Source organism: Saccopteryx bilineata, chromosome 2 (assembly GCF_036850765.1).
Source record: "Saccopteryx bilineata isolate mSacBil1 chromosome 2, mSacBil1_pri_phased_curated, whole genome shotgun sequence".
In the NCBI taxonomy this organism is placed as follows: Eukaryota; Metazoa; Chordata; class Mammalia; order Chiroptera; family Emballonuridae; genus Saccopteryx; species Saccopteryx bilineata.
Window position 1 is genome coordinate 292,309,293 of NC_089491.1, and position 13,174 is coordinate 292,322,466.

Genomic DNA, 13,174 nt, shown 5'->3' on the forward strand with positions numbered 1-13,174 from the left:
ATTTACATATGACTAAAATGCACCCTTTTCAGTAGACAGTTATAGGAATATGAACAAATCCATATGGTCACGGAGCAACCACCATAATCACGTTATAGAACAGTTCTCCCCTCATGTTGCCTTACATGTTACTTCACACTATTGCAGGCAACCAAGAATCTATTTTTATCTCTATAGTTTTCCCTTTCCCAGAATGTCACCTAAAAGGAAGCATGTAGTATACATCCTTTTTTGTCTGGATTTTTTTACTCAGCCTCATTATTTTGACTCATCCATGTTATTGCTCTATCTGTAGGGCATTCCTTTTTATTGTTCAGTAGTCGTCTGTCACATGGACGTACCACAGTTTGTCCATTGACCAGCTACAGGACTTTTGGATTGTTTTCTAGTTTTTGACAATTGCTAATACAGCAACAAGACACTGGCATACAGGTTTAGTTGACTCCTTTCAAGACCTCCATCAGTCCCATCCCAGCCACACCAAATAAATATATATGCCCTAAGAAAAATGATGCAGTAATTTTTCAAATCAACCTGCCTACCTCCAATTCCAAATATTGGCCCTAAGTAGAAGTTGTGGAAGAGCCGGTCTGGGGATGATTCTGGCATACTGGATGCTTGGTATGGAAGGGGGAGAGGAGAGGTGAGGTTTATGACGCACCAAGAGTCCCATCACCCTGGGGCTTTACTTCTCCGATGTTTCTTCCTCTCTTGTCTGAAGCTGTTTGTGTAGATAGAGTTAAAACTGAGGTTATTGACAAGGTTTATGCCAGGCAAGGAAGCAAATACTCCTTTTGGGCTCTCCCTGGCCATGTTCACCCTGTGAATTTGAGTTTGCTGTAGGAATCACGTCCATCGTGTTCACCTCTCTTTCTCCAGCATCCATTAGAGTGTCTGCAGGTAATAGATACACAATCATTATTTTGTGGATGAAATGAATTCATGGGTGAGCAAGCAACTGTCAACGTTGGTGAGTGAATGTCGTTTCATTTATCATTAGAGAAAGAATGAATGTTTCACTCAGTGTCACCCACTGGAAATAAATTTGTTTGAACAGCGGTTCAATTACATCATGAGTAATTGCCCGCTGCTGTATTTAGACATAATCTAATTCCTAGAGAAATAAGCATTTTCAGTTGCAAAGTGTAATTACATCTGACATTAAGTGACTTCGCCGTGGATTTCTTCCTGATGACAGAAAATGAAAAGTTCCATAATACAGTCACAGTGACTCACCTTTTCATCTCTGACAGCTCAAGTGACGACACTTGCTTAAAAGATGAAACCAGCCCCCACCCAAATAAAAAGGACATCTGGACACCTCTTCAAGGATGAACATTTTATTGGGATATAGGCACTTGGCAGGTAACTACATGGTTACAAAGTGTTTTTAGTTTATTTGCTTTACATAGTGACCAAAAAATAATAATAAAGTCAATCCACAGTGTCGATTTTTTTCTTGACATTACAAACTTCAGAAGGCAAACCCCACACCCATCTGTTTATGGTAAAGAAGACATGTGTGGCCAACTTTTTTACTTAGTGAAACTGTATTATTCTTTTAAGCAGTGATATCCTTCACTTCCCCATATTAAAATGGCTATGTAGCATATATCATGTAGCACTTATTATAAAGAAATAAAGTCATCTGTCTGGGAGGATTGTGAAACCCTTAGAAATCACTGGCTTCGACCTGGAGGTTACAGAACCAGGCTTGAGAATCTTCTTGATAAATGTAGATGGTCAGGCTGAACAACATGCAGTTTTTCACACTTTATAAAGCTTTTGGACAAACTGGGAATGTTATCCTTGTGGTCTCCAAAACGTTTTTGTTTTTTTTTTAATTTTTTTCTTAAAGAGAATTTACTCTCCATAATGACCAGCTAATTATTTTTTAATGGAAACTATTATTTCTTTGTAAAAGGTCAATAGTAACATAGCTACTTGAAAGTCATGATATTTTTGCCAAAAACCACATCTTGAGGTTTGGTGTATTTCTAATAGATTTGCCCATAGGAGAGACCCTCCCCATCCTCCACCCCCCGCCCCTGCCCCAAGCAGCTTGCAAAGGCTTTTCATGCTGTTCACTGAAATCACAGAAACCTGGCTCCAACCTGGAAACTCAGAGGCCACACAAAGAAGTCTGTATTAAAAGCAACAAACTCATGGCAGTAAGAATTTATTGCATTCACCCTGTTAAAGTGAATGAGGAATATTTTTAATGCACTTTAGTTTCCTGTTCCATCTACAAATGGAACAATCATCCTACACAGTCTAGTGAACTCGTCTTTTGTGCGATACGTACAGAAAAATTCTCTGTGTCCTCAGGTGCATCCTCCTACTCAGTGCCCAGTCCCCTTGGGCTACAGGACCGGTCAAGGGAGGGCACTGATGTTCTTCTATCCATCCAAGGCCATGAAATGCACTCTCTTTTGGGGTTGGAATAAATTACTCAGCTTTCCAAGGGCTCAAGAAGCCCGGATGTGAGAACGAGGAGAAAGCTGAGAAGCTCCTGCTGGTGGTAGCCGGGGCTGTGACCTTGTCACCATTCTCCCAGAGAGAAGGGCAGTGGTTGGCAGGGCTGGGCACTGTTCCTTTGGCTCCTTGCCATACTGGGCAGAGCATCTGACCATGTGGCCATCTGCCCTTCAGACTTGATTTAAGGGAAGACTCCCCAAGGGCAGAGAGCCCAATTAAAAAACATCTCCCTGGCTGACAGCAAGCCCCAAATAGCCCCAGCACGGACAGCATAGTTAAGGGGTGTGGGTTCTTGCATTTCCTGAGCAGCCTGACATAGGCCAGTTCCTTGCTAGGCACCAGGAATGTTAAAGTGACTCGAGGAGGCACAGGGCCATTGCTCAGGGCTGTACGTTTCTAGCAGGAAGCACATCTGATGACTAAACCCTAGTTTCTGTCCTTGAAGAGAAGAACCCTGGAAGAGATGGGAAGTAAACACGGCTTCAGTACTCCATGCTAAATGCAGGGATAGGAGCTAGGAGCGAGCAATGGGAATTACAGGCACCAGGGAGACGTGGCCTCCGCCTCCTTTACCCGTAAGGAGATCCTTCATCGATGTGAGGATCTAGGTGCTCTGAGAAAAGCTGTAATAGGAGATTATATTGAGGCTGATAATCTTTCTTCCTTTAAAACTGAGAAATCCAAGAAATTCTTCATGGTGAGGTAGAGAGGGAGATATTTGACTTCCTGCTTAAATGGTTAAACTGGGAACAAATCCTGGCAAAGAACCGATATAAACTTACTTGCTGATAGTGATCAAAACAAACAATTGGGACAATATATTGGGATCTAATATTAAAATTTGTGGAGGGAAATATGAAGATACAGTCCCAGGGCTGAAGCTCTTAGGAAGTAGATATTTTCTGAAGGACAACAGAATACTCCTTTGTTCAATGTTTTGTAAGTCTCTTCTACATCTAGCATTTGATTCAGAAGATGTGTTTGTGTCTGTTTCTGCTAAAGTGTAACTTCTGGGAGGAAGGAACAGATCTTTTTAACTACAGAGCTCCAGCGCCTGAGACATAACAGACTCAATTAACTTGCCAGATGACCGAACAAATGATTTCTACTTTTGCTCACAACTTTGGAACTTAAATGTGTGTATCTTTTTGTTTTTTTTCTTTCTCGCTCTCTTTCTCTCTCTTTGCTTTTTGATTTATTTTATTTATTTATCTACTTTATTTCCTTCTGGGAGTAAACCAGGGCTGCTCTGATAGGAAGACAGAAGGCTTTCATGTCAGCACAGAAAACCTATCTTTTGAAAACTGGCATTTTCTTAGATTAAATTGCCTGGGCTTTTTAATTGATACTGAACAAAAGCACTTTACCTTTCTTCCTCTTTTTTTTTTTTTTTTCCTTCGGTACTATGCCTAACCCAGCATGTGGCACAGAGTAGCTGTTTCAATAACATTTGTTTAACTGGCAGGCTTTATACCCAAGTTAGCTAAGCTCCTTCTCTGCACAGTCTAAGGTTAATTTGGGATGCTTAAACGTGCCAGGGAGATTTTCTTGCCTCCTCTGAATTTCTCCAAAAGCTGATTAATTAGAATCAACATGATTAATTAACAAGACATTGATAGCAGAATTATTAGGAGGCCCAGCCCACCCCAGGGAACACAGCCTTCCTCAGATCCTGCTCAGCGTCTGGAGACCTCTTGGGCTCCCTGAGCTGCACACAGCGGGGTGACCGGTGGTCACCACCTACCTTCTGCCTACCCTTTCCTGCAGCCTGACTGTGGACACCTGCTGAGCCCTTAAGAAGCAGTGAGGTCGGTACAGTAGACGGTGGAGCTGGAATCACAGCACATATTTGCATCCTGACAAAGAATTGAAAAGCCTTAAAGTTCAATAGAAGAAAGTGAGCAGAGTGCACTCACATCGTGCTCCTGCCGCTTCCCGGTCCCGGTGCGGCACTCCCTCCCTCCCTGGACAGCCTCAAGCCGCCTCTCAACCCAAACCCTCCGTTACTTTAGTGTCCCTATTAAAATGCTAAAGCAACAATTCGTGAGAGTTCAATGCCATGAAGGTCTGCCTCAGTGCTCGTGCCCTGCATGCAACCCTCTGATTTCATTTCACAAATTAAGGAAGTACTTAATACATTTTTTTTTGTAACAACCCCCATGCACCCCTTATGTGTACCCATAACTAACCCACTGGCTGAGTTTGTTCAAAGAAATGCTTTTGCCAAATCGTGCCTTTCACTCCTCCGACGGTTGCTCGGAGGGACTCTCCCTCGCATCCCCTTCCTGTGGACCCAGGATGTCGGTGTCTGGAGCGTTCTCAACCACCCACTGACACTCGTGGACACGGGCGCCCTTCATCTCTGCACTCACGCTGGCAGTCGCGTGGGCTGTCCCGCCCTTCCCGTCCACCACGTCTTCTCCCGCAGAGACCTGGCTCTCACTGGGGCCGAGGGGCTCAGCACCTCCCTGGAGCGGGGCCTCCCCTCCTGCAAGGGCATCCTGGCCTGGAGGGCTCCGTGGGCACTCCCTCCTCGCGGGACTCCCAGCCTCTGCCGGCCCCTCTGCGGGGCCCGGGCCGCTGGCACCCCGGCCGAGCCCCCGGCAGGCAGGCTGAGCCTCGGCACTCGCCCCAGGCCCCACCGCCCCAGCCCGGGGCTCGGCGGCCAGAGAAGGGACCTCCCTGTCCCTGTCCCCGCCTCCACCGTCTTCACAGGTGTCCTGACGGCAGGCAGCTGCCCCATTGGCCTCTGTGTAGATTTGGGTTGTCTCCTCTTCTTTTTCAACTTCTTGGGGGACAAGGGGCTCCTGATGTGCATCTTTTTCAATCTCGAGGGCGTCAGACACCACTGGCACTTCAATGGTCACCGTCAACAAATTTCTGAGCTCCTTCAAGGAGCCCGAGGCGGAAGGGGGTCCTGGCTTTCCGCGGCCGGGGTCTCCGCCCTCAGGAGTCCCTCCAAACTCAGGCTGCGAGGAGCGTGTGCCCCCGGCTCCCGCCAAGTCCTCGGTAGCCACAGGGTTCACGACAGTGTCCCCCATGCTGGAAATAATCACCTGCCCAGCCGCACCTGGGAAAGAAAGGCTTTCTCCTTTGGCCAGCGGACTGGGGACCCCAGGCTGTCGCTGTGCCCCCGATTCCTGGAATACTTCATTACTGGGGGTCTGGCTGTCCGTAACTTCTGGCAGAATGGCTGAGGCTCTCCTGGCCGGGCTGGCTTGGTTTGACCCTGCGGGGGTCTTTAGATCTGTTAGGCTGGACACGCTCTCGCTGGGCAAGGCTACGTTGTCTTCGAATAAGTTGTGTTTTTTCAGGATAGCAGCTTCCTTTATCACTGAAAGAGACCAGAAAACAAAGCATGACGTTTATGCTCTGCGCTGGCCAGCCTGGCTTTTCCTGATGTTACCCAGAAGCCAAACCCCCCCTCTCAGCCTTGCTAGCTGTCCAGAGTTCTCAAGTTCAAGTTCCAGCTAACATCTGCCCTCTTCCAGGTAGCCTTCCCTGATGATCGAAGCCTGCGAACTCATTCCAAACTCTGGACCTCTGCCGTATTCATTCATTCATTCATTCATTCATGCACTCATTTATTCAAACAGCAAACACCAGGTATTGGCTAGGGCAGTGGCCCCAACCCCCGGGCCGTGGACCGGTACCGGTCCATGGGTCATTTGGTACCAGTTCACAGAGAAAGAATAAATAACTTACATTATTTCCGTTTTATTTATATTTAAGTCTGAACGATGTTTTATTTTTTAAAAATGACCAGATTCCCTCTGTTACATCCGTCTAAGACTCACTCTTGACGCTTGTCTCAGTCATGTGATACATTTATCTGTCCCACCCTAAAGGCGGGTCCGTGAAAATATTTCCCGACATTAAACCGGTCCGTGGCCCAAAAAAGGTTGGGGAACACTGGGCTAGGGGATCAGCTCTGTGAATCCAAAGATGCGTAAGATATGTCCCTTGCTACCAAGGAGCTGACAATCTATGATGGGATCACCTGTATCACTCGCGGAGGCCCCCAGCGCATTTTACTAGTTGCTAAGCTACACTGACTGAAACGCCCCTCGGACAGGCCTTACGTTTCTCTGCTTTCCCCCACAGGACAGTCCTGGATGGGTAACGGGTTCTCAGCACTGAGCATGCAGCGAGAGCCCTGTTGACCCGTTGCATCCAGAATAGGTTTTGGTACCCTCGCCACGGCATCTTTGCTGTAGATACCTTTGCCACAGGCATTTCTGTCGCAAACATTTTTACTGCACAACTTATGGCTTAATTCCACATCGGGTGCTAGAGTCCCAGCAAGCTTTCCCAGTTGTGCCATCACCCGGTGTCTTTTTCTGCGCAGCTGAGAGGAGGTGAGGAATGTGTCACCGGGAGAGCAGCTGCTACTGGGCTCCCCTCCTCCCCCTCTGGGTGGGGCTGTGCACCTGCGGCTGAGAAGAGCCCTGTTTCCTTTGTTCTGCCGGGAACAGCTGGAGGAAGACAGCTGTCCATGAGACACCCTAGGTTTAATCTCCCCGAACCTCAGTTTTCTTGTCTGAAAAATGAAGTTTAACATTCCTGGCTCATGGAGTTCTTTGCATTGGAAGAGGAAGACTATCTAATGGGCCGGTATAGTGTCAGGGTTAGTTAGTATCCCTCCCTCCTTCCTGCTCTCCCCTCTCTATCTGCCCAGCAACATCAATTTCCCCTCCCCCTCGCCCACCTGCTGAGAAAACCCAGCTGGCCACAATGGGTCCCCTTTCTCAGGTGACCCCTCTATTAGAATGCCCTCCAGCACCAGGTAAACCTTCCTCACCTTTCAGGGTCTCATCAAGGAGAATCTGATGTAAAATCTCCTCGTACACGTTTTCAACGTGGATCATGTTGGTGTGATCTGCGAAGATGAACTGCTCGTATTTCTGAAGTTCCTGGAGAGTGAGAGGCAAAGGGGACAACGCGTGAGGCCAGGTCGTGGAGGAGACACGGAGAGGACGAGTCCCACCCTGGACCCCCGAGGCTCACGCCCTTAGACCAGGGTGCACACTGTAAGTGCTTCAAGGGATAGACCCAGAGATTAGATCAGCTTAAGGGGTGACAATGAGTCTGGGTTCTTTCTTTTTTTATTATTTTTCTATCATGCTAAAGCGTTTCTTTTTTAAAAAATGCCAACAGTGGGCCCTGGGGCCAGCTAGCTCAGTGGATAGAGCGTCAGACCAGCATATGGACATCCCAGGTTCTATTCCCAGTCAGGGCACACAGAATAAGCAACCATTTGCTTCTCTCCCCCTCCCACTTCCTCTTTTCTCCCTCTTCTCCTCCCACAGCCAATGGCTCAATTGGTTCAAGCATCAGCCCCGGGCACTTAGTATAGCTCAGGTCAGAGGGTGTCAGCCTCAGGTGATAAAAATAGCTCAGTTGATTAGAACATCTGTCCCAGACGGGGTTGTCGGGTAGATCCCGGTCGGGGAACCTGTGGGAGTCTGTCTCACTATCTCCCCTCCTCTCAAAAAAAAAAAAAAAAAAAAAAAAAAAAAGCCGCAGTATTTAACAAGGTACATGTTACACATAATAAAATGCAAACATGTTAAAAGTACAGCTTAACGATTTTGAATATATAAACCCACGAAACCATAACCCAAATCAAGAGAGGACATCACTCCCGTGCCCCTTCCTAGTCTACATCTCCCCAAAGACAAGCACTGATCTAATATCCATCAACTAGCTTAGTTTTTCTTGTCCTTGAACTTTATGTAAGTGGAACCCTCTATTCTTTTGTGTTTGTTTCCATGATTCATCCACATTGCCACGTGTGTCAGTGGCCTGGGTGAGGCATTTGTCATGCGGATAAACTGAAGTTGTTTATCCATACTCCTGTTGATGGCTGTTGAGATCCCCCCCCCACTTTTGGGGGGAGGAATGTCAATGCTCTGAACATTCTTGTGCATGGTTTTTGTAGATTTGAGGACTGAATTATTGTGAGTCAATACCTAGAGGTGGGACTGTTGGATCCTAGAGTAGATGTGTGTCTGACTTTATCAGAACGGGGCCCCTTCTCAGATGTGAGACTCTCTAGTCAAGGACCCTTCAGGAACATTCTCCTCACTCCCTCCAAACGGCCCCGGCACTCATCAATTCCTCTACGACAACCCAGGCAGGATGCAAAATCTTTTAACCCTTCTTGCTTCCCAGGGGTTTCCAAGTGGCTTGCCAGTTATCAGCAGAAGGACAGAGCAGGGATCAAAAAATACTAAATGGTATCCCAGTGATCAACTCAGCAGTCCCAGCCCCTGAGGATGCTGGAAGAGGGCCCCTGACATGTGGCTCTCAAGAGAGCCAGGGACTTAGCAGCAGGGTTTGATGTCTTTTGCCTTTGATTTGTCAGGGACCGAATTTACAACAGGTGATCAGAAGCCACCACATTCAGACCACACTCAGCACTAGGACTTGGGGGTCTGTAGTTGTCTGGGACCAGATCATCAAGAGCTCTCCTGGGGTCCCTTTCTATGTACCCTAGAGCAGTGGTCCCCAACCCCCGGGCTGCGGACCGGTACTGGTCCGTGGGCCATTTGGCATTGGTCCGCAGAGAAAGAAAAAATAACTTACATTATTTCCATTTTATTTATATTTAAGTCTGAACGATGTTTTATTTTTATAAAATGACCAGATTCCCTCTGTTACATCCTTCTAAGACTCACTCTTGACGCTTGTCTCGGTCACATGATACATTTATCCGTCCCACCCTAAAGGCCGGTCCGTGAGAATATTTTCTGACATTAAACTGGTCCATGGCCCAAAAAAGGTTGGGGACCACTGCTCTAGAGGGAAGATAAAGGATTGAGAGCCATGAGCCTCCATGGTCCCAAGGGGGTCTGTGGGACAGGACTGGCACGCAGATGAGAACTGTACAGGAAGCACACTGCCCAGGTGACTGACACGGCCCGGGACTGGCTGCGGGGCCCTGGACAAGCCTCATGGCCGCTCTGCACCTCTCTCTCCCTCTGGGAAGCAAGGGCACAGGTTCCCATCTGCGACACCCTTTCATGCTGCCACGTGGTCTCCCGTTCCTTGTTCCCCTGATTGCTCGTCATCCCTCGGGACTCTGGGCAGTACCCCCGGACCCCACAAGCAGGGCAACCTCCTCGGATCTCCAGCCACAGAGAACTCTTCCCACAAGGCTACTGCTGTGCCTGTCTCCTGCCTCCAGGCTGTGGACCCCAGGGACAGCAGGGACAGGGTGCTGGCCTGGCCCAGCACCTGGGTCATCTCTGATACATATTTATTACATTTGCTGAGAAAACAGGAGGCCGTTAAAATGTTAACCAGCTAAATAATTCTGTGGAGAGGAATAATTTCAAAGGACATTTATACTGTCGTGATGTGCCCAGCTTCACAAAACAAATCTTTTATATTAAATAGATTGAACTGTGACAAGCGTCTAATTCTCTAGAGCAGTGGTTCTCAAACTTTTTGAAGTCGAGGCGCATTTAAAATCCTACAAATAATTGTAGGCGCACCATATACAAATTTCTGAGAAATATGTTATAATATTTAAGTCAAATATTGAAGAAAAAATATATAAAGTCCAAGCGTGCTTTTATGGAAATTAAACAAAATAAATATGACAAAATTAAATTTATCCTGACATTAAAAACATTTTTATGTTACTTTTTTTTGAGTTATGTTTTTTAGAATTTGTAATAAAGGGGTTAAAAAATAAAAAATATATATAGATACATTCTTAGTAAGATTTAGTAAATTCGGCAGGTCCCAGTGTGAATGTATTAAGTTTTTTCATTCTTGTGTTTATGAGAAACATGAGCCTGATGTGTCCTAGTAATTTCTTCAATGTTTGGGCATATATTTGAAAGGCAAACTCTCATTTCCTCATCAATACATTAAATAATTCCTCTCTTTTTACTCTTAATTGTGTTGAGTGCAGAAAAGCCCCACCATACATATCATCTTAACTTTACAGCAAACAAAGGATAGAAGAAACTTGCCTCCAGTCTTTCCCGGGAACATGGGGGGTAGTGTAAACAATCCAGCACCATAGCTTAACAGCCTTTTGCAACCTAATCAGGCAAGTGAGGTGGGGGGTTGGGCAGACTGTCAGCTTACAGCCAATTTCCCACACCTCTGTCCCCCCAAAATCTAAACTCCAAAATCCCTGTTTGTTTTTTGGTCCCCAACAGGCACATACTGTATTTCTCTGGAATACCATAGGGTGCACCAGGCACACCCTTTGAGAACCACTGCTCTAAAGCAATTAAACTGAATCCCTCAGAGAGGGTCTTGAGGAACCAGAACTTTTTTAAAGCTTCCCAGGCAATTCTAACATCAATTTTGAGTTAAGAACCTCAGACCTAGGAAGCTGCAACTTACAGACCCAAAGGAAACACATACTCTCACAAAATAAAGAATTCTTCTCTAAAGCTGATGCTCCCCTAATTTATCTATTCTGTAAACCCAGATTTAAAAAGAAAATCTCTTGACATCAACACCATATACTGTACTTCATTACAGAAAACTCTGGGTCTCAGCTTCCTTTGAAACTAGTCCCTCTTGATTAAAAAATACAAGAGTCTCTTGCAACTTGGGTACAACTCTGCTGATGTTTGCAAAGAGGAGGGCAGATGGAGGGGAGACTTTCCTGACCCTTCACCCTTTCTCGGAGGAGGGGGTTCCGAGGCCGCAGACTTCCTTTGGGATCAGAAAAGGACAGCACCCTAAGCAAGGAGTCTGTGTGCAGACACGGCCGGAGGCAGGCTGAGTCATCCTCTGGATGGCTGAACTTTTCCATCTACATGGGTCAAGGGGCGATCGTATAGACAGATTCTTGACTCCTCTGGCCTCATCAAATCCCTTTCTGTGGAAGAATTACACCCCCAGAAATAAATGCCAGGGAGGAGGACTGAGTCATTTTCTTCTGGGCGGCTGAACTTTTCCATCCACATGGGTCAAGGGGCGATCATATAGACAGATTCTTGACTCCTCTGGCCTCATCAAATCCCTTTCTATGGAAGAATTACACCCCCAGAAATAAATGCTGGGGACTCAATACGCTGATGACACTTTGAAGACAGACAGCATTTAGAGAGTATAAAAGTGACTGAAGAGACTGTCACAGTGAAATAACTCACGTAAAGGACTCTAATGTTCCCATGCTTGGAGACTCTCTAAGCTGCCAAAGGTCCCTTTTAAATTAGAAACACTCTTTATCATCTACTTCGAGAGAGAGCAAGCCTTGCAAATGTCCAGCCTCATAGATCATGTCTGAAACGCAGAAGGAGTAGTAGTACCATTAACCATTTACTAAGAGCATCCCATGTTAGGTGACCAGCTCTGCGATTTCGGGCCCACTACGTAAACCCTCATTGCTGCAACAAGGATATAAATAGTACCTCCTCATAGGGCTGTCCTGAGAATCTTTGAGCTAATCCACGCAAAGTGTTTAACATAGTGCCTTGCATATAGTAAGCACTCATTAAATGGTAATTGACTCATTCTAGTCTTCTCAATCATAAGAAGAATACTTGCAAGGCATCCCTATCTCCATTTTCTAGAAGATGAAGTCTAGGACAAGAGAGAGGAAAAGTAACTTGCCCGAGGCTCAAGAGCTGATACCTGGATGAGCCAGGACTTGAACCCAGGTCTCGACCCAGCCTCCAGAGTCGGCTCACCCATTGCTCTGCTCTGCAGACTAAGTCACGCTTCATAGTAATGGCTGTCCCTGGCTGCCTGGGATTCAAATCAGCTTTAAATGATTTTTTTCATTGACTTCGCTAAACAAACATTTCTGGATTCAACAGAACATAACCTCCCACAATCATGCTACTTAGGATCTTTATCCTGGATGGAGTGGTCAAGTCTCAGAGGCCATGTTGGACCTCGGAGTCATACTATAATAAGGAACATCTGGTATTCTCAGGTGTTCTATAGCAAGCCTTAGCTTGGCTCAAACTCAGGTCATTACCCTTTGAGATTTTTTTCTAGTCGACGGGTCAGCAAATCTGACAGGCTGCTTGGTTTTGTAAATAAAGTTATGTTGAAAGACAGATGTGCCTCTTTGTCTATGTAGAGTCTATAGCTGCTTTGGGGCCATAACAGCAGATCTGGGTAGTTGCAACAGAAATAGTATGGCCCATGAAGCCTAAAATATTTACTATTGGACCATTTACAGAAAAGTTTGCTGGCCTCTTCTACTGTTTGGAAGCACATCATAGCAAACAAACAAACAAGCAAAATGCGCTTAAACTTCACAGGCAATAAGAACAGTATCTCTGGAGTATTCCAGCCCTTACTGGTTTGCACGTGGATGCCAGGGCCTTCTGCACAGTGGGCAGTGTGATTTGAACGAGTGCCTCTTGAAATATCCTCTTCCGGATGGTGCTGCTGTCATAATCATATTGCTGTCAATAGAGATAGAAACACATGCTAAATAACAACACTACCATCTGTTAGGTTACACTGAAACAAAAAACTCAGCCACCTACTTCCTCTCCCCCTCCCCTAATTCCTGAGGACGCTTGCAGTGTATCCAAGGTCTCTGAGATCTTCCCACACAATTTTCTCACACTCTAGGTGGAGGTTGTGATTGAGAATGACCCATCTCACCCTCCCCTCTTGCAGATCTGGAAACTGAGGCAAGATCAATACAGCAACTTTGGCACGGTCTTGCAGTTAAATATGTCCAGAGAAGAAACGAACTGTC

General features: G+C 46.1%; 1 protein-coding gene across 1 annotated transcript in view; it reads right to left on the reverse strand.

The window, feature by feature from the left end:
• Window positions 1-1,324: 1,324 nt before the first annotated feature.
• Window positions 1,325-13,174, reverse strand: part of NIBAN1 (niban apoptosis regulator 1) — a 147,622-nt gene continuing 135,772 nt past the window's right edge. Inside the window, exons 12-14 of the mRNA XM_066261330.1 lie at window positions 12,765-12,872; window positions 7,280-7,391; window positions 1,325-5,812 (exon numbers count right to left, since the gene is read on the reverse strand). Of these exons, the coding sequence (XP_066117427.1) occupies window positions 4,716-5,812; window positions 7,280-7,391; window positions 12,765-12,872 (1,317 nt within the window). The 3' untranslated portion in view covers window positions 1,325-4,715. The remainder of the gene's footprint in view (window positions 5,813-7,279; window positions 7,392-12,764; window positions 12,873-13,174) is intronic.